Source organism: Echinococcus granulosus (genome assembly GCF_000524195.1).
Source record: "Echinococcus granulosus chromosome Unknown EG_S00088, whole genome shotgun sequence".
Classification (NCBI taxonomy): domain Eukaryota; kingdom Metazoa; phylum Platyhelminthes; class Cestoda; order Cyclophyllidea; family Taeniidae; genus Echinococcus; species Echinococcus granulosus.
In genome coordinates, this window is record NW_020170468.1 from 204,761 (window position 1) to 225,808 (window position 21,048).

General features: G+C 39.5%; 2 protein-coding genes across 2 annotated transcripts in view; both read right to left on the reverse strand. All coding sequences in view use genetic code 11, as the record gives it.

Annotated features, from left to right (window-relative positions):
• Window positions 1-2,465, reverse strand: part of EGR_07843 (Splicing factor) — a gene marked incomplete at both ends in the record, with an annotated part of 3,360 nt that extends 895 nt beyond the window's left edge. The window contains 4 exons of the mRNA XM_024497092.1: window positions 856-1,026; window positions 1,250-1,442; window positions 2,294-2,376; window positions 2,411-2,465. Coding sequence (XP_024348503.1) covers window positions 856-1,026; window positions 1,250-1,442; window positions 2,294-2,376; window positions 2,411-2,465 — 502 coding nt within the window. The remainder of the gene's footprint in view (window positions 1-855; window positions 1,027-1,249; window positions 1,443-2,293; window positions 2,377-2,410) is intronic.
• A 7,721-nt stretch (window positions 2,466-10,186) lies between these two features.
• EGR_07844 (Transmembrane protein 70) lies at window positions 10,187-20,829 on the reverse strand (the record flags this gene model as incomplete). Its single annotated transcript, XM_024497093.1, has 8 exons — window positions 10,187-10,239; window positions 10,380-10,466; window positions 13,960-14,069; window positions 14,129-14,238; window positions 14,293-14,354; window positions 15,989-16,069; window positions 16,110-16,613; window positions 20,760-20,829. 8 exons carry the CDS (start codon window positions 20,827-20,829, stop codon window positions 10,187-10,189), a joined length of 1,077 nt encoding a protein of 358 aa, XP_024348504.1.
• Between the last annotated feature and the right edge of the window lie 219 nt (window positions 20,830-21,048).

The following is a 21,048-nucleotide window of genomic DNA, read 5'->3' on the forward strand; positions in this document are numbered from 1 at the left end:
CAGAGCGCAGATTTACTTTCGCACGTCCCCTATACACAATCGAAATGATGGCATGCCAAATTAGAGACCAGGAGCAGGAGGAGGAGGAGGAGGTGGTGGGGGACAGTAGCCGTAACCTGCAGTTTGAGCCCAGTAGTCACCACCATTCCCATCACCACTATAGCCCATATGGCGCGGCGGCATTCCTAAGGAAGGAGTACACGTTCTGATCTACGTGTTCACGTAGGACTTACCAGGCAGTATAACGATCCCGAAAACTGTATCAAGATTTCGGAAGTAGACCCGAACACCAAAGTTTACCTGGACCGCCGGGATGAGGCCAAGGCCCAGTTGGGCCAGGTCCGTACCAGCCTTGGTATCCACGATGCCCCGGAGGTGGTGGGGGCGGCGGGGGTGGGGGGTAGTGACCAGCCACGTAAGTGGCGGGCGGCCCAGTCGGTGGCATGGCAGGAGGGTAGGCAGCACCGGGGTTTGGGACTCCCATGTATCCCCAGGCGGCTGGATGAGATGGCATTTGTGGAGGCGGCGGGAGTACCGACGCAGCTGTCGAAGTAGGAGTTCCACTACTTTTGTCCTCTCCCTCCTCTTCTGGCGCGGGAGCTACGCCCGGTGGGGGAGGCTGCTTCGGTGGGCCTGATCGTGCGGATCGCATGCCGGGCGCTAAAATTATATCCGCTTTTTTAATAGGAATGCAATGTTCGTATAGCTAAATTAACAACCACAGGTGTAGACGTCATGTCAAGATGCAGTTAATCCCCGTGAAAATTCTACACGATATAAACAGTGGCGATGATCCTACCTGTTTGAACACTGAGACAAAACAAAGTGGTTCCAAACAAACTTATAAGGACCTACCAACTCCTGGGGGCAAAGTGGCGGCACCACCACCATAACCAACGCCTAACTCCGCCATAAGCGCAGTATATTCACTGTCCATTTTAGCCCTTTCCATCGGATTGATGCCCATATGTTCCATGGTGACCGAAGGATCGCGTAGTTTACAGTCTGACGCAAGATGACCGAAACCTGACAACGCACAACAGAGCACAGACGTTCACAGATGCCAGGCAGCAAGTCACAAATGTCAGAGACAGTGACCTACCACCACACATGGAGCACTGGATCTTATTCGTAGCAATATTCTGCGCCTCCGCCATTGCCCTCAGACGCGCTAAACCCTCGTGTTCACGCAGAGTGCCGTTGAGGAGTGCCAGCTCACGAAGCTGCGACTTTCGCAGGTCATTTTCACCCTCAGGAACCTCAATACCCTGGCGGATGATGCTTTGAATCTTCTCCACAGCCTTTTGGCACGACTCTGGAGTAGCAGCAGAAACGAAAGCATGAAGAGGTTCATCTTCACCGGGAATAGGCATTCCATCTCGGCGAATCAATTTCCCGTCTTTGACGGAACCTTTACCACGAATAATAATCTTCGCTCCAGTCTGCGCACAAATTTGTTGAGAAATAGTTTTACGTCAAAACGATAATTGCAAATATAGCGTAAACAAAAATGAATAAGCTTATAAAAGTCGACATTTGGCGAGCAATAATCAAAGCCTTTGTGAAACCAGGAATGCTTGATTAGTGTTTCTAAGACTACTCAACTAAGAGAGCAAACTACACACCAAGAACGACTAATAAGGCTCATTGGACGCAAACGAGCGCCTACAACGCCTCATCTAAATTAATGATAATAAACGGGACGCTACCTCCTTTTCTAAAGCTTTAAGCGTATTCCCTCGCGGTCCAATAAGCAATCCCACGAAATTAATGTGGGGGTGATCTTCTTGCGGTATGAATATCTTGTCCGTGATTTTGTTTTGTGGCGCTCTAGAAATGAAACACAAAACGAGGAAGCACCTGTAGTCTATTGGGGGTTTGTAATCGGGATTTAGCTCCAACATTTGCTGAATAAAATTGTGCCGATTCTCCTCCATTGTTTTACGGGTTCTATATTCACGGGTGTTTAACCGTTTCCCATCACTGCTGTAAACCGGCTCAGGTGAGGGGGACCTTAAAATAAAAAAGTGGATAGAGCAAGTGCTAAATGGGATTCCTGAAAAGCAATGCGTTAAATTCCATACCTTACGCAAATGCAATCTCGTGTGAAATCTACCAGCGCTTTGATCTAACAGATGGAGCTCTACTAAAATAGGATTAGGTATTAGTATAAGAGTTTACCCAAAAAAGCTAACGTCCCATATCTTATCGCTCGCCTATACGTGAAAAGACAAATTAGTTTAACGCATTGCTGTCGATAAAAGATTATATACTAAAAGCAAACGGAACTAACAACGTACCTATCCTCAGGATTTGCCGGAATGCCCAAATCACCAGTCTTTAGGCGTCTTGTAATATCTTCTATTTGAAGTTGCACTTGAAGGAAGAATGTGGATAAAGTTCTACTTACAGATATACATTTTCTCTTGAGCTGGAGTCAGGTTTGGAGGCAATTGTGTAGGCATCCCAGGTACGTACGTTTTGTCATCATTTGCGTTGGACCAGCGGCTACGACGCTTTCGAGGCCTAACGATGGCCCATGCGCTCGGATCGTTAGTTTTTGACTCTAAAAGCCATCACTTACAATGGCTACGCGTACCACTCCCATCGGTGATGCACAGATAAGCTCGCTTACTCATACCCAACGAAAAATGGCGAAAAACAGTAAAGGACTACCCGGACAGCTCACTAAAACAAATTTGCTTGGTTAAATGATTAAAATCAGACCACAGCAAGCTGTAAAGCTTTAGCAAAATCATCCCAAATTCAAAAGCAAAATTTTTTGCCTAAAAATAAGGCAATTGTTTGATGTTAATGCCACCAACTATTTAAAGTAATATAGTGGGATATAATCCGAAAAATAGAGTAACCATTAGTACAAACCGACTAGTAACAGCGAGTCGGTATACCATTTAAAGCAAGAGAACAGGCAGAATTGAAAATAGATCCAATGCTATTTTGTCTGTTGGTTTTGGTTTGAGATTTTTTATGCTGAAGCCTTATTAAATACTATTGGTTCAACGAACAGAGCAATGCCTGTAGTGCTCCAAGCCTTCTGTGAAAACGAAAATAGCCTTAATTCTAGAACAGGGAACAAAAAAGGGCTGAAGGAGCTACTAGCATGTCCTGGAGACCATGTCAACTACTGGATGGAAAAACCGGAGGCCTAAGCTCCGCGTACCCAAAACCAAGAGTTAAACAAGTAATAAACTACTGCAAAACTATGGGAACTGACGCTTCTTGAGACTTCTCCTCAGCCTTCTTGAGGCATTGTGATATGAAGTAGCTGTATATATTGCGTTCTGGAAGCCTGGAAGGCTGCCGAAAAGCTGGGATACCAAATTTTGTACTTGCGCTCTTCAAGTGTTTACAATGGCTTGTGTGCTTTGTGCTTTGTCGTAAGTATTTTAGTAAGGGCACTCGTTTACTCGATGTCCCTCTGTAGAAGGATTTGTTAAGCTTCATTTTTTTGGTAAATTAGGGTATACTTTAATTTGAGGTTAGCAAACGCTGGGACTTGCCTGAGTGGCTCAGTGGGAAATAGTTATTTCCTTAAGGCTTTTTAAAGAGGGTGACCCCACTTTGTTCTACTTGGAACATTGCCATTTAAATCTGAGACCAAACGGGTTTGTGTATGCTACCAATTGTGAATTTATTATTTTTACTTAAAACAGTCGAAAATGAGTGTTTTTTAGGTTACAACCGCTCTGAGCATCTTTTGTGGATTGTTTTTTGGTTATTAAAACGATTTTTGCAATTCGTTTGTATCTATCCCTTTTAAACGTTAAACGAAATCACTTGCAATGTTTTCAATCCTTTCAATGCTGTTGTTACCAACCGGAACTGTCATTTTATCCCACATAGCTGCTGTGCTATTCCAGTTGTGGTCACTTGACGTGGATGTAATCTACCTGTATCGGCATCAAAACCTTGATGACCCAGCATGCTTACACCAACTTAAGGGGTGGGGAGCGGGAAGAAGGTAATTGTTTTTTTTTTTAAATACCGATCTAGGTGCAAACATGCAAACATAATGTACATGATTGTTGGGAAACTGACTTTCATGTACATGCACTGTTTGCCTGTTTAATTTTTTTAAGAAAGGTGTGTAAAGTAGGATTACATTCAAACTTCTCCAATCTGATAGGAGTTAAAGGAAAAGTTTTGCTAGTAACTGTAATCCAAATTATGCCACATTCCCGTTAAAAGAGTAGGTTGATTTTTATGAACTGTTAAATCCCTTTTCTCGAAAGGCCGACATATACTTGCTCAATTCGTAACTTAGCTAACCTTAATAACCAAAAAATGCAAATTTGGGTTCTGAAATCCAGCTACTAGATGTCTAACCCACCAACATTTTTGTTTGCAAGGCTTTACTGAGATAAACTTTTCAAAGTTTGGTCTCTTTTCACTCTTGTAATTTCATTAGTGTATCAACTTTTATTGGGAAAACCTATTTCTAATTTGAGCCTGCGATTTCCACGGGCTGGATATGATTTGTCGAAACTCCCAGTGTCCTTTGCAGTGTTCTTTGCTATGTACCTCCAAATGGCTAAGCAGTAACACCTTTTTCTATAGTTAGCATTAGCGGAAATTCTTTTAATCCATCCTGAATTTTTGGGTTAAAGAAGTTTAACTAATGATATACGAACTTACCAGTGAATTCTACAGATATTTAAAACTTAATAATAACGTAAGTTGGCAGAATTTTAAAAAGATTTTGCTCAAGAAAATCAGCGGCTAGAATGAATTATCAACGTATTGTATACGGCATTTAGACACTATGGTAAAACATCTTAGTATTCTTTGGTCCTTGTTTTTCGAAATGAACATAAAATAAAAAATAGCAATGGGCATGGTTCAAGGATAGTTAGGCTCTGAACCCTCGTTATTCAATATACAAGTTCACATCTTTTTCCGTTTTGACCTTTCTTTATTTGGAATATTTTATGGGTGTTCGTCCACAGGAAAAGGAATTCTTCGAAAAAAGTGGTGGACTAAGTTTTAGAAGATGAGCATAAAATCGTACTCCGTTTTCAGTGATGAAAATTTGCGTCTTTGGGAAAATTTGATTTAGATTCAGTTTGAAATAATCATCACTGGATTATTTGGGTACCTTAAATACATCTGAAATATTAGCTATATCCCAACTAACACACTGATGATCCCGACCGAATTCGGTTGCAATAGTCCGAATGCAACAACGTGGAAACTCTTTTCACTTACCTGCGTAATTACTTGCCATGCACGCTTCTTTTACTTTCGCTACCACTGCTTTTTAATAGACATTTTCAGCATATCTGAGAAGCAGCACTAAACTCGTCTCCTTTGGTAACTTTTACACATAATTGGCACTTTTTGGTCTTCCTTCTTGAGGCAAGAGTTCACGTCAAAGAGACCGGTTCGCTACCCGGTTTCCTTTTCATGCTTTACCTGAAATCACCCCATTAGCATGACCTTTTACGTCTTCGCGAAAACTGCTTTATTCAAAAAAGTCATTCACTGATTCGTGCGAATGTAGTTCTCATTTCTGCTTTGGGTCTTGGTTTTAAAATGACTTATTTTTCAGCGTGGAAATTTCTAAAGAACTATGAACCTTTACTATCTACAATCTAACAACTCAGTAGGGAGTTTCTAATAAGTACGTCTTTGGTAAAAATAACGGTTAAGTTGATCTGAATAAACTAGTTCAGCATTAGTCTTCAAGAGGTGCTCACTCTTGATGCTATATTTTAACCTAATAAAAAGAACTCGTGAATTACCTTAGAAAAGGGGAATGTTCTAAATGGTCTTTTTACAGCGTGGTAGAAATTAATGGCCTCATACAACACTTTTTAGTGGTTCTGGACCCATAGTTATTTATAGGTTAAGCAGACTTAAAATCATTTAGCAGGAAACAATTTTGAGGGATTTTCTAAAGCCCGATTGTTATTCATCTGAAGCCTATATACGATTTTCAGCGCGCACGCACTAGATGACAAATTGATGTGGGTATAACTTTAACCAAAATAATAGCACAATTTAAATTTGAATCGTCTGCGTAGTACTTAGATCCTATTGCTACTTGATGTTCGCGCATCACGAAGTTCCATCAGCCGGTTTTTCTCAGAGTGAAAATTTCTTCGGGTTTGAGAACGGACTTGTTAAAGCAAACAAAGCACAGTTAACGACTAAGTATTTTGGTTTAAGGCGGATTCGGCTTTTAAATGACGAAAGTAGAAACTAGTGTGATTTATGTATACATTGCTCACAACAGTACATTGGAGTTTATAATAACCGGCTTAAAGGTACTATTACTGTTTTTGGTCCGCTTGAAGCAATGACAATTACTTTCAAAATGTTGCTTCTTTGATCATTTCCCGGTTTTCGACAAATTACCACCTTTAATGGAAATTGAATTCCTCAGTATATTATGTGAAAATCATTGTGAAATCGTTAAGATCGCTTAAATTTTAGGCAAATTGTACATTCGTTGATTGGAACATTGTATATTACAAACAGACTACTTAGTTCCGTTCGATCCACTCTGCAAATTCTCCACTTATAGGTAAAATAGGTTTCACAACCATTTATAATCATTGTAAGCCTAGATAAACTAATGTAAATGCAGCAGTCAACACTAGGTCTAATCCTTTGCACTATGTCACTTGGGCTTGAGTTGACTACATATTGCTTGCCGATGCACCGCTCACCCGTAAATTATTTGAAATGCAAATAGAGTGGTCCAGGATATATGTCCCATAAGATGCAAACATTGGCAGACAGAAGTTATTTACTGATGAATAGGTGATGCCAAGTACGTCAAGTGAATGAAAACCTTTTGCTGTTCGATGCATTACATTGTAATTTGATTACTCAAAATGAGGTATAAGAGTTCGCCTTGGGATTGAACGCTTTTTGAAATCCGTCCACTTTTTCATCAGCCTGTAAGGGATCTCCATCATCTCATCATTCTCAAAAATTTGTTCGGTGCCTTCCTGTTGAAAATAATGAGAAAGCCTCTCAGTAGCTTTATTTTACCTGAGTGGCATTTTTAAAACCTTTTATTAGACACCTCATCTATGTTTCTGCCCTCCTAAGATACAACATAAAATAGTCAGAAACCTAGTAAGGAAAGTGAACCAAAACTAAATGCAAACATTTTATCACATAAGGAAATAGAAAATAATCCTTCTCTGAACTGGGAAATATCTCAGTTAAAAGAAAAATGGGCTAAACGGGGATATTTACATAGACACTGGCTGATCTAGCAGGCATAGCCACGAATGCGATGGCACAGACGAAAGCCATGAAGAGCAGTGTTGGCTTGCATGTACGCATGCTGTCCTCCATAGTAAGCAAGAAACCTGTCTGACTTCCTCGCCTCTCACCTTATTGTTTATATGCCTGTAGAGCGGCCAACCACAATGTTTTCTGACCTCGCTATTGGTCAAGTACGACTGCAGCGGTAGGAGATAACGCCAACTGAATTATTAACTCCGTGTAATTGTGGTGAATGTCTGGCACGTTAAAGTGAAAATCATCCGAAAAAGAAATTCTTTAACTTGGCAGTGGTTAGTGTTATTGCTTCCACCATTGACACTGAAAGAATACTTAAAAGAAAGCTATTATTTATAACTACATATATATGGATAATTTAACCTCTTTAAAGAATATAAGTGGCTTATCATCGTAACGTGTCAATTACAACATGAGCCCAACTTTGCTGCCCGGTTCCCACCTGCACTTCTTAATGCTTAGTAGACTGCATTTATTTCGACTGATAGAGAACACAAATCTAGAATAATATTTCACGAGAGTATCTCATATTCATCTACAATCCGTGAAGGATCCGCCAACTGTTGCAAAAAATTCAGATTTTCTGTAAAAATGGCAAAATTCAATGCAACATTTATGAAGGATTTGGGGGCAAGCTTGAACTGTTTACACTTAAATTTAATAGGTTAAAGTGTTACACAATTAAACACAACTGAAGCAGAGAGTTCAGCTATTTTTTGCCTTTCAAACATTTCTCTAGGCAGTTATAAAATCTTGTTTTGTTTAAGGTTCCGATTTCTTCATGGGTTTGGGCACGATTTAGCTTCACGGTCAATGTATCAAGTCAAGGCGAGAGTTTTGTAAATTCACTGTCAGGTGTTTCATTTCTTTTTAATTTTGGTCAAAGCTCCAAAGTAATTTTCTAATAATGAGAAATACGCGCATATTTCCCCTGATTACCACACAAACATGAATTACCCAGGTGTGTTCAAGCGAGATTTTAGCAATTTTGATTCGAATTTAAATTTTAAATACAAAGGGTTTCATAAATTTCGAATGCAAAATTAAACAGCGACTTAGTCTAACATTCTTCTAGTAAATTCTACGATTTATTTCGCAGAACTTTTCCCCTCTTTTACAGTCGTTTTTTGGTACAATTTTTTCACTAAACTTTTATTGAAACTGAAATGCAAGTTTTTTAGATAAAATTTATTATGCATGTAAGACTAGACATAACAAGGCTAATTGCTCACTATCTCTTGCCCAAAGTGTAATGGTGGCGCCTCCCCACGTACTGAAGTGACAGCATTATTAATGGGGATGCAAGTTTAGCCAACCGCTACCAACTCTACAAAGTGTAGCTCTTGCATCAAGGTGGGAGTAGTCTCTAAGAGGGATTTTCGTGGGGTTGTTAAAGAGAATGATAACTTATTAGAATTATTAGAAATTAATCAAAGATAAGCTTCAAGAACATGTAAATTATGATTCTGTTGATTTTGAAGGCAAATGTTCTAAAAATAGGGAGTTTTGAGTCTAAAATTATTAACGTAAAAAGCGTTTCATTTGAGCCTTAGCGGTGTTAGGAAATAATTCTACCATTGTAAAAACACTCCCGGTAGCTAATACGGACTTACAACAGTATTTGTTTAAACTAGTGCACTCCATTTTATCGACATTCCCCCCTATCAAACTAGATCCTAAACTTGATAAGGTTTGTAAAATCAACTTTGTGCCAAAAACCCAAAGTTAATGTAGAAACTAGAAAATTTTAGTGTTGATTAGGCGATAATAGAGGACGGCTCTAACCAAAAGGCCTTTATGAGGGCCAAACGACCCCAAACGCCTGTCAAACCCAGTCCTTGATTCTAACTAAATATTTTATTTCCGGTGTGTTGTTTTTTGGACTATGATTACTTGTCGAAGCTTGCATCGTCAAAATGAGGAACAGGAGCCGTAACGAGATGAGCAGAGCCTCCTGTTATTTCGACCCCATCTTCACTCCAAGAGCAGCCCTGGGTGAGTATTTTTTGAAGTCTGGTTTTTCCTCGCAATTTATTGTAAATATCCCATTGCAACCTTCATAGGAGTTTAAAATTTTGAAGAAACTACATATAGTCGCAGAAATTGTACCTGAAGGTGAATTGGGTTTCGCAAGAACACCTCAATCCAATCATATTTATGCAAACCACCTAAGACAATGCTTTTCAAAGTCATAAAGTAGTACACAAATGTGTAATCTCTTCAGGACTTGGTTAAAAATCGTATATTCTAGTCGGAAGGAAATACCCAGCACAATATTATTTTTTGAAGCGCAAATCCCCGAATTTTGTTCGAAAACCGAAAAATTTGCGGCTCCAATTAAAACCAGAGGTCAAATAGGGCGAAAGCAGAATTAGCTGATCGACCCAAAAATGCGAATGTCGACTCTGCTGCTTTTATGTAACAATAAATGATAGATTCCCAATGCAGTAAATGCAAGGTCGTCCAAAAAAAAAATCAATAGGGCAAATTTTGTCTCCTATGGTTTAAGACGAATACGATTCTCCACTCTGCGGAAGTTCTTCATCGTATTAAATATCTATATCCACCGTAACTTTTTTGCAATTTTTTTTCCAACTTTGCTTAGTAGATGCCTATCTCCACTCCGGATCAATAATAGGGAAACACATATCAATAAGCACTCTTCTGCTATGACCTCCTTCCATTCGAAGCTTATACTTTTGGAGCACTTGTATTCTACAATAGCTGAGGACGCATTGGTTAAATGGATCCATTGATCCACCTAAGTTTTTGTCAAATTTCGATAAGCCCAATTATTCTGAGTTAATTATTTATACAAACCTCATGTGGTTGCTGCCCACTCATCACTTTACGTTGTTCTCAAGGCATTTCAGCACTATGAAGCCGTTACCGCATAACTGCAAAATTATTAAAAAATGATTATGCATAAACCATAAGTAAGACTTTCGTCAAAATCGTTTTCTATACAAAAGAAATCAAATAATTGAGTTATTAAGCTAAATACCTAACCTCTAAGCTCAATACTTCAACAAAGCATAAGTAACCATTCTTTTCACTTAAACTTATTGCATGTGGTCATGTATGGCCGATCAAAGCCTTACTTTCAGCCAATGGCCAAGAGGTCAAATCTGATACTTTCTCCGAGGGACTCTTAAGAAACTTGTAAGATGCTTTCCATCTTAGTACTGCTACAAGTGAAAAGAATCAACAAACAAAATCAAACACCAAAGAACGTAAAATACTTGCCAGCTCCTACATATAATAGTAATTTCGCTGGCCCCCTAACCATTCCAAACCTCTCCCTTGACTATCGAAATTCACGTTGTTCCAATAAAAAGATTAGTGTCGGCCTTAAATCATCTGCTTGTGCAGCACTTCACTCGGTCAGTAAAGGCTGGATTTCGGCAAACTCGGAAAATTAGGTGCCAGGAATCTGCTCCATAAGTTTTAAAAACATTTTCACAACTAACGTGTTTCCGAGTATATGATAAATATGTAAACTCGGTAATCTACAGCAGCAGGTAAAAATTAAGCTTCTTTTTCCCAAAATGATATGCCGTTTACTCGAAAGTTGAACTGCGATGGTACTAACATATTTTACAAACTTATGTGAAAGGACAGATCTACGCTAAACTTAACCCATCACATGCTTAACTGGCATTCCACTATTTATAATCAAGCCCACAAAATCCCAGAAAAAAAGCAAAACATCTAGTGATCATTACTTGCCGACCCTTAAATACTTAAATTAATCGGATAGTTTTTAAACCTAATGAAACCCAGAAACCACGGAATCCCTATGAGCGCTTCTATTTATCATCAAATCCCATATTTCCAAGTATCTCTACCAACTGCTCAACATTGTCACCTCGCCGTGCCGAGATAAGCAGCACTTTTGGAGACAGCAAACCCGCCTGTGTAGCAGCATCGGATAGACAGGTGGAGAGTTTGTGGAGAGTCTCTTGTCCCGATGAAGGCGGAACGACGAGATCGATTTTTGTGCCAATGACGAGAGAAGTTCTCCCAGTATCATTCACAAGACGAGGATTAAATAGCTTCAACTCATGGTAGAGCACTTCCAGTTGGCAAGCAAAGTGAGCCGTGATCTCAGCTAATGAGAAGGCTCTTGAACCGTTAGTTAGAAAAGTACCAACATCGACTAGATAGACAAGAACGCGACAGCCCTCGATGAGACTGAGAAACTGAGCACCTAAACCCGCGTTGCGTTCTGCTGCGCCCTCAATAAGACCGGGCAAATCTGCAACTGGAAATAAAAAATATGATTGTAAGGAAAGAAGGAAATACTGAGTAAGTGATGGACGGTTTGAGTCTTTAATTAAGTCATCAGTTTGGTACATCCTAATGAGGAGAAATAAGCTGTCAAGGTGTAGTACAGGTGGAACGCATACAAGGTATCATATGAGCCCTTTAAGAATAAACTAAAAAATATCGAGGATGTTGGAAATGTGCGGAATAAACTAGAACTCAATACGTCTTGCTAAGAACTTTTGAGTATACAATTAGGTTCCTCGAAATTTCTAATAAAAAGCAGTCATAACAAACATGAAGTAGATCAGTAATAACACCTCAAATTTTATAGTTATTAGCTGCCCAAGTTCACTAAAAATGACGAAACGTCTTGCACAACCCCATTTCATTTTAGAGATTTTAATTTAAAGTTAATTTAATTAATCTTGCATAAAAAATAGGACACTACAGTTCCATTCCCACCAAGATTCTAGAATGATATTACTGCAAAAGTGAAAATGACGCGATGAACCATGTTTTAGCATTCCTATTATCCACTCACAGTTGGAACTGCGTCACCGCATGGTAAAAATGTCAAATGAACACCTATTTCATTCAATGTCCCCAATTCCAATTCAGCTCTTTATCCGACAGCCCCCATTAGCCAATATCATTTCATTTGGGATCCGTTTGGGTGGTACAACCCGGACCTGAATTTCATCACCAGTAAAAGAATTTGGCACTACAGCTTTTCTCTTAGTCATGCCAGTCATAAGCTTTTGGTGTCAGCATTGTGCCCTGTTTATGATGTTATCCTCGAATTTCTTGCTCTTTCTACTAAATTGTGTCAAAATACACGTTGTACTCGAACTGCTAGAAATTGTTCTGTATAAATTTAGAATATAACGACTGACAGGTACCTAACTCAGCCTCCTTATATCGGTTTTGAGCCAAATCCAACAAAACAGCTTCTTAGTAGACTGCCGTGTATTGTGAAGGTCAATGTGCTTATTTTACAGGTACGTTCATGAAGAGCCCAAAAATGGTAACACGTCTGTGGTCCCTAAATTACACCTGTGTGGCGAAATATACAGTTCCATACATGCATAAATGCCCTTTTATCCAGCGATGGTCGCATAGGGCTCATATTCAGGGAACTTCATTCAAATAGCTCGTTTTGTTTTTGACACTTGTGGTCTCCGGATCTAGCAGTACACCAGCAGTGTGCTTGTCGCCAGATGAGTATGCCTCATTGAATTTTCAGAGATGATTTTGGCTCCATATCATTTCCCACATTTAGTAACCAGGGTAGTCACTTAACAAGGTTCAGCACGAGAAACGCACTCAACAGTTTGACACTGTCGTTGCCGCCTTTGTCATTATTTCGATGAAGGATTTTGAGAGTGCCGACGTGTGGTTGGAGGGTGGTGAAGGGATGTGGCGCGACTCGAGGTCGAGCTCGAGTCAGACGGCGCAGGAGGGTCGACTTGCCCGAGTTAGGACCACCCACCAACCCTACGTCAGTGAAATTGGTGAGTCGTAGCAGCAACCGTCGTGACTGGCCCATAGCACCGCGCTCAGCAAACCGCAGGGCAGCCTCGCCAATTCGTGGCAGGACCTCTACACTCCTACTTTGGTTGGCGGAAGCAAGAAATGCGTTGCCACGACCACCTGCACCACCACGAGCGGCAATCAGAGTCTCAGAGGGTGCAACGAGGGTCCACAGAAGACTCGAAGTATCGGTACGGTGGGCAGATATGGTTGAGTCTTCCTTCGAGGCTAACAAATGGACCTGCGTGTCTAAAGGCACCTAAGAAAGTAAGAATTTGGGTATATTCGACCAAAGCCCACGGTTTAAGGATGACTTACTAGGTTTCCTTGCATTACAAATTCAAGTCACGGCTACCTAAGGGGATGAATTTCTTACATTTAGTTTATCAGGCGAATTTGGTAAATTTCACTTGGTTTCGGACATGTATTGATAATTTGTACATCATCAATTTACTTTTTCAGTGTTTATCGATAAAAGTCCACTTAATCTAGTCATCAATAAGGCCTGAATAGTATTTTGCAAATTACGTGGCCTCAAGATTGTCCAAACGGTATTCCAATATTCCAAAAAGCAACGATGCAGGAAGAGACTAACTTCTCTTAGCAGTACCGATTTTACCCCACCTTAAATATTGACAAGAAAGTATTCCCAATTTTAAAAAGAACGAAAACATTTAATGCAAGCGTAATTTTGACGTTTATTTTGCAATATGATTAATAGAGGTCATAACAGTAACTAAACTTCAGAAAATACAGGTATAATTTCATTCACTATAGTTTTCAGAGGCTGTCAGAAGTGAATTCCAAATTTCGCCTTAAAGAAGTGAACGGTGCATTTTAGAAGAAAACTGCTCACCTGAGGTCACAGCAATAAAATCTAACCCTTAACATCAAGTCTATTTACTGCGAGGAGGAAAGTTTGATTGGTTTTAACGGCAATCCAGATATACAATTCCCGCTCTTTAGAAGACATAAAAAAATAAATTTTTGTACTAAAGAAGGAAAAAATCACACCTGATTGAAGCACAGAAAGCTTCTAGGCTTAAAAGACTTTTCGATTCGAGAATATGTGATCGGTTCATACCCATCTGGTCGAGAGAGGAAAACGTAAAAAGCACACAAATAAAAAGTGAATTTATTTTTCAGTATCCAAATCAACAGCTAAGCATCCAATACCACAATTGGGCAGAACACTACAAATCTAGAACAACTTACTTGTTTAAAAATCATAAAATGAATCCAAAGAAGTTTAATTGGTTCAGAAAATTGAATTAAATCTACAAATTGGAGCCAATCAAATTTTCATGCAGTAGTACAGGTATGAGGTATTGATGTATTAGGTCAGTAGACATGGCCAAATCGGAAGGTTTAAGCAGAGTTTGGAAAGTAGAAAGAACAAACTATTGAGCCGAAATTACCAATGACAGCCAGGTATTTTACCGCCATTATGTCTGATACGTACTCCGGCCTTCAATTACATTTTAAGTGGCCAACAAATAATAACCCACTAAAACACCATGAAAACTAAACAAAATTTAAACCATATGCAACAAAAGTGCGACAGCAAGAAGCGATCACCAATTCGATCCAGACAGAATCCATTCAAACCTCTCTACCTATCAATGTCGTATTCTAGCTTTCGCAAGTGGAGCTGTACCCATTTCCACTATAGCCCAACGGTATCCACAAAGCTCGGAATGGAGGAAATCAAACTGTTCTGACCATCAACAAACGTATTATGAATTTACTATTCACATTTCCAACAAACGCACCTTTGCACACTGATAAACTGATTCTACAGCGTACATTATCTTAACAAATGCAAAAATTTCCTCTATGTTCATATTTTGAGGAGAGGACGTGCAGAGTAGTTAATTAAGAAATTTTCAAACTCAAAATCTGAGAACAGCCATAATGTCGAAAATGTCCCTCCTCAATTCAGTAGTCAAAGTAACTTCATGTTTCTGTGCGTTTTTTTAGAAAATCCGAAGCCACAAATCACATTTATGTTGACGATGCAACTCAATTCCAGACAGGATGACAAATATTAATAGCACTCGCACTTTCATATAGTTTAGCAGTGTCGTTTAAGAGAGCATGGCAAAAAACGCACCACGAAAAGTGACTCAAGAAAAGAAATTACAGTGTTAAATTTTATAGTAACTCGCTAATTTGAACGGATTCAGAAATAATAAATGACATATCTTAGACTAACAGACAAATGCGTTAAAACTCAAAGCATGAACAAAAAGCGGGAAGAAATCTTGTCTTATAAATGCGGCAGGTTTAAGTCTGGATTAAAAACAGTTCCAATGAATGCTGGATTGGAAAAATCGTCTGTTGGTGACATTTGACATATCTGATATGCAGGTACCTCGGACGACAACGGGAATCCAACTAACTTTAACAACGAGATTTTTGCCATTGGAACCATGACGATTGCCCCCCAACCCTTTGCTTCCATTAGCAGCCCTAAGTACCGAATTCACGTTGGAGAAGTCGACCACTTCTGGGTCAGCTGCAAAGATGAAAAGGGAAATGTTTATAGCGCAGCTATCGAATATACTTTCTACTAAGCTTTTAATAAGTAGCAACCTTGAAATATCACATGACCTCCGTTTCCACCATCTCCACCACTCGGACCGCTGTAAGGGTTGCAGAAGTAACGATCAAAGGCAATACAACCATCACCCCCCTTACCCGCGTGCACTACAACCTGTTTCATATCGACAAAGGGACGCAGCTAAAGCAGTGGCTCATATAAAGATCAAGAAAATTTGCAAACCGTATATCCCGAAGCTCGTGCTTTCGCCTTCAAATAAACACTAACACCGGCCGTTGATAAGGAGCGAGAGAGTACCAAAGTGTATGCAAGCAGAACCATGTGCTCTAGAAGGTAAACAAAGCATACGTTTAATCTGATAACTGCTTTCAGAAACACAAGTAGAAAATGGCAAGAGTTCGTAAAACAGTTTATTGGAACTTGATGGGTCTGTCAAGACCAAAAAGTTGGTTCTTCATTTCAGGGTCACTGAAACCAGATTCAAGTACTAGGAGGGTAGTCTTCTTATTTACAGTCATATTGGCAAAGCACAGACTGGCGACAGAATAGGAGACCTCTTCCAGACTGAATTCAACCTTTTTGGGCCGAAGGAAAATGGTCTTCGTGTAAGCCGTGAATCGGCCTGTTTGAGAATTGTAGTTGATTTTGAAAACACAGGAACGAGTTAATACGTGAAGAATGGCAGGGGTAAGGGCAGCAAATGAGAGACTAGAAATGAGAAACGGTGCGAAACTTGCCATGGTAGCAAACTTTGAAAAGAGGAAAGGTTGAGCAGCAAGAACGAGGCCACTCGATGTAAGAGAAAATAATTTAACACCCACAACAAGGTTCGAGACAGGATTGGTGTACACTTGCATGTTTAACGAAGAATTGGTTGAGTAAGACGGATCGAAGCAACGAAGGCGCAACAAGTTGGAACGAATGAAAGATGTCGCGATACCACAAGATGACTTTGAAGCAATCATGCTAATATCTAGATAAAAAAGTTTGGTAACAGTTGAAGTTCGAATAAACAAACATGATCAAGCGGGGATGAACAAACAAAAGCGCATTGGATAAATATGGTGCTAGTAAGTTGTGGTAAACTTAGTATCTGCTAAATTCGTACCATCCTAATAATATTACATGGTGAGTGTCATTTAAAAGCACAATTTAAATTATTTTAAATGCTACGAAATACGTACACGACGTAGATAGACTAGCAAGAAGTAATTAAACGATCCAAATCGTCACACGTATGACAGGACACAAAGCGGTAACACGTAAACGTTTATTTTAGTGGTAAAAACCCCACATTTTTCAGATCTCCTATCTAAGAAAGAAATAAAAACAAATATGCACGGAGAAATCGTACCATACACACCCAAATAAATTTCCGGCATCTATGATGGTGGCCTTGAGATCCAAATTTGTAAATACCAGGACATATTTTGTGTGAGCTTATTCTATAAACTGAACAGTTTATTGCTGACGCACAGATAATTTTTAAATCAAAAATTTTATTTTAAATTTATATTTTGTTTGGCTGTATATTCAGCTAGATGGCCTTTGCAGCACTCCTGTTGAGACAGGCTGCGAGTAGAATTAAAATCCGTGGATTTTGAAGTGTCCGCCTACTTAACCATACGGTTTCATAATGTGTGACACCACTGCACATCAGTTCGAACATAGCTCGTCACGCCCCGTGGCTGTAACTAATTTTAAAGTGGATTGCAACTAAGTAGACAGGGTCAAAGATGGAGTATTGAATTCGCAACGGAGGGAGAATGTTATTCGCCGTAGTACGCACTGTACATCTGGCCGTCTAGGTTTTTAAGTAACGCCTAGCCAGCTGAGCGAATTCTATTGGGAGAAAATTTACTCGGTGATGATCCTAAATGCTGGGTGTTGTTTACAACGAACATTTAGCTGTCGGTGGCTACAGATCCTAAAAAAAAACCATTTTGAAAAATGATGTAGAGCCAGCCCTTTTTTTGAGACAATTTGCAATTTGTTGAAATTTTGCCCCACACGATGATTGTTAGATCTGACAAAAGAAGTGTTGATTGATCATAAGTGAGATTTTTGACCCTTCTGTAGTGAGGCTTCTGAGCTTCGGATCATCACAGTAAATACCTTTCGCCTGTAACGCTCATACGGTGACCGACTAAAAAAATTAGAATTGTACTCAACATCAATCGCTTCCTGTTACTGCTGCCACCAATGCAGCATCACGAGTCCTCACTGAAGTCGTAGTAGGCCCTAAGGGTATGGAAATAGGCCAGTTATTACCACATAAAAGAGGAGAACTATGGTCACGGCCGGATGGCAGCGTCCCTAGCAGAATTGCAATCTCTGGAACTCATGGTCCCCCATCCTAAGCACGTACAATAAACATGGCAACGCTGCAGCGCCATAACTAGTTTCGGAAACCACAGAAATTTTAACTGGAAACAATTTCTGCTAAGCGTGTTACACTACCTTACAAAACTAACCATTTTATCGTACCCGAGTGAGGTTATTCTGCATTTTGAGTTGTGATAGTAAGTTACGTACTGGTATGTTGCATTTGCAACTGGTACTCTGAGCGTGTTGGAGTGAATTATAAAGTGGAACATCCCATATTGTTTACGAGTCTTCAACTTTGTAGCAATGACAAAAGGAAATGTAAAGCTGCTTAAACTGTTTTAGTAACTATAATTTGCAAATAAAATCACGCATGAAAAAATAGGTGGAATTGGTATGTACTACTTCATATATGCAACTCTTTTTCCTTTTATGACTAGGATTTTGCCACTTAGGGCAAACATCTCAAATTCATTAGTGCATTTACACTAAGTGCTAACCACTCCTTATCGTTTTGCTGTCTATCTAGTAGTTCTATTACTGAATATCTGTTTTATTCCACCATGTTAATTCTAATAGCTCTTAACTTCCTTAAGCCCATAGAGTTGTTTTTCAATCATCAAAACATGTCACCCTTTAAATTGTTATAACGACTTTTAGTTGATTTTTGCTTTAAGTACCTAACAAAATAAGTGATTTAGTCACTTAAATTTCCTCTAAGAATTCACCAATTCTGCTTATATTTCCAATGTTAGAGTTACCAAGGTTGTCTAACTCCCTCGTAAAATGTAGTTATGGCCCATTTCATTAGCTCTTACTTCGTAGCTGTACCTTTTTACGCAACCTTCGTTACGACATCCTGCATACAAGCCGTTGAGCAACACTTAAAGATTTGCCTTTGTAATTTACAAATGGACAGAGCACTCTAGAGTATCATTTCAGTAGTCACTTTATTTCCAACCATTTGCAGACAGAGCGGCTCTGAGATCGTGCGGAGTGGGTACGTGAGGTAAATTGTGCTTAATTTTAAGACCGAATTCTCTGGGGTACGAGAAAGACGAGTGATCTTCCGTCCGTTTGCGTATCCCCTAGCTTTTACCCCATTTCTCCCCTTGCCTGACCCGCACACACCCCTAGGAGTTGCAGTGATGTTCAGCTGGTTCCTTGCGCCACCTACGCCGGCGTATAATCAACGAGGGAGTACCCGACCCGTCCCATGGGTATCGGTTCAGGCAAACCCTCTGGGAAATTGATGGTCGTCAAGCCCTAAAAGAGGTTTGTGCCGAGCTGATTCGCTCGAGGCCGCAACGCTCGGCTAATTCCCATATTACAAATCGACTTCCCTTACCCTGACACAATCTAATTTTGGTATTCTTATCAATTAGCCGCACATGAATCGAGTCGGTTTACACCTACTGTAGAGATTGAACGAGAGAGCAGATTATGAGATGATCATTAATTTAACTTTTGTGGGTACGAAAAACCTCATTTTGATCAGGAATCTCCAAAATTAAATATCTATACAGCAGTTGGCTATTTAGGTATCCCCACCTATGAGCTTAACTAACTTGCTTATTACATTGGAAGAACTTCAAGAATTTGCATGAATGAGCACTGCGCTGAACAGATTCAATAAAAGGATGTTGATTAGTGCAGAGGAATACAAGTTAGCCTTTAATTTGGACTAATTAGGAATCCTACACTATTTTAAAAGTACTTTAGTATTTCGTCAATGCGAGCAAGCTGTAAAATTTTATGCATCCCTATTTTGCTATTCTTCTAGATTACAATTCTACCAGCCTGAAAAATCCCATGATTTCATTGGTGCTGTCTTTCCCTCAAGCTCAGTTTCTTGCAAACTTTATTCCCTTTTCTGCAAATCAGTACTTCCTTACATAATACGCTGCGCTTTCTACCAAGCAGCTTTTCAATCCATTTGGTCGAAGTCGGGGATTAACAAGAGAAGCCTCGAAAAGCCTCTGAAGTTGTTCTACTTCTACCCTACGGAAATCATCTTAACCCTTTAAGAAAAATGAAGGTCAAAAATTATTTAATTTTTGTTATTTGACTGCCATTCGTTCCTTCATAATGCAAATTTTAAGTGGTCGTGCAACTCACTCTTCGAAGTTTATTTGTTTAATCGAATTTTAGCTACATTATGACGAAAATAGCATATTTTAATAAAACCGAAGATGCGAACTCAGCGTTCTGATCACTCGAAAATTTTGCTCTAGGCACGTCATCATTGGCTGTTGCATCACCTGATGCCTGTCCAACCACATTCCCGCATACATGCGCGCGGAAGCCCATGCTGGGGGATGTGTAAACACTGAAGGCTACTCACTCGAGCATACAGTCATCATAGATTGCCTTCCATGGCCTCGGTTGAGAGAAGAGTGCCCCAACGAGCGGTTTTATCCGACTCTACCCAATGTAAGTCATCTGTGGTTGCCTCACCGATTATAATCAGGGTTCTTTCTAAAATATCCTATGAATCGTTTCGACTTTTCAGTTAAATTGGATTCTCAAACGAAGCAATTTGTTTAGCAACAAGATAGTTTTAATGCTGTAGAATTTTGCAACTTCGAAAACTTGAAATGCAGTTTTTTTGCACTGGGCTTTGAACGATGGCTTGTGGTCTGTGCTGGAAATACGCGAAATTCCAGCTGAACCACTTGAGGATATTCAACTACCAGCAGCCAAACAAATGTTGATAAGTGAGACAATATTATCGTTAGATGATAATTCACCTATGAAACTTGCGGATTTATGTAGTTGACTACTTTCATGCTACCATTTGCAAAGAAAATAGCAAATTTCGTCCCACGCGAATTATTTTTACATGATATATTAGATTTTTCCATAAGTTAATTTAAGATTTAACCACACTTGTTCGCAAAATTCGCGATCATTCTAAGTAAAAAGCACAGCACAAATTTCGATCATGAATTCAGCATCGGTTCTGGTGTGTCAGATATGATCATAGGATTGTATGAAATATATTTTAGAAGTCCGAATGCAAATCCAACCGCAGTACACCTGCTTTGTATAATTGGGTAAATATTAATGTAAATAATAATCAT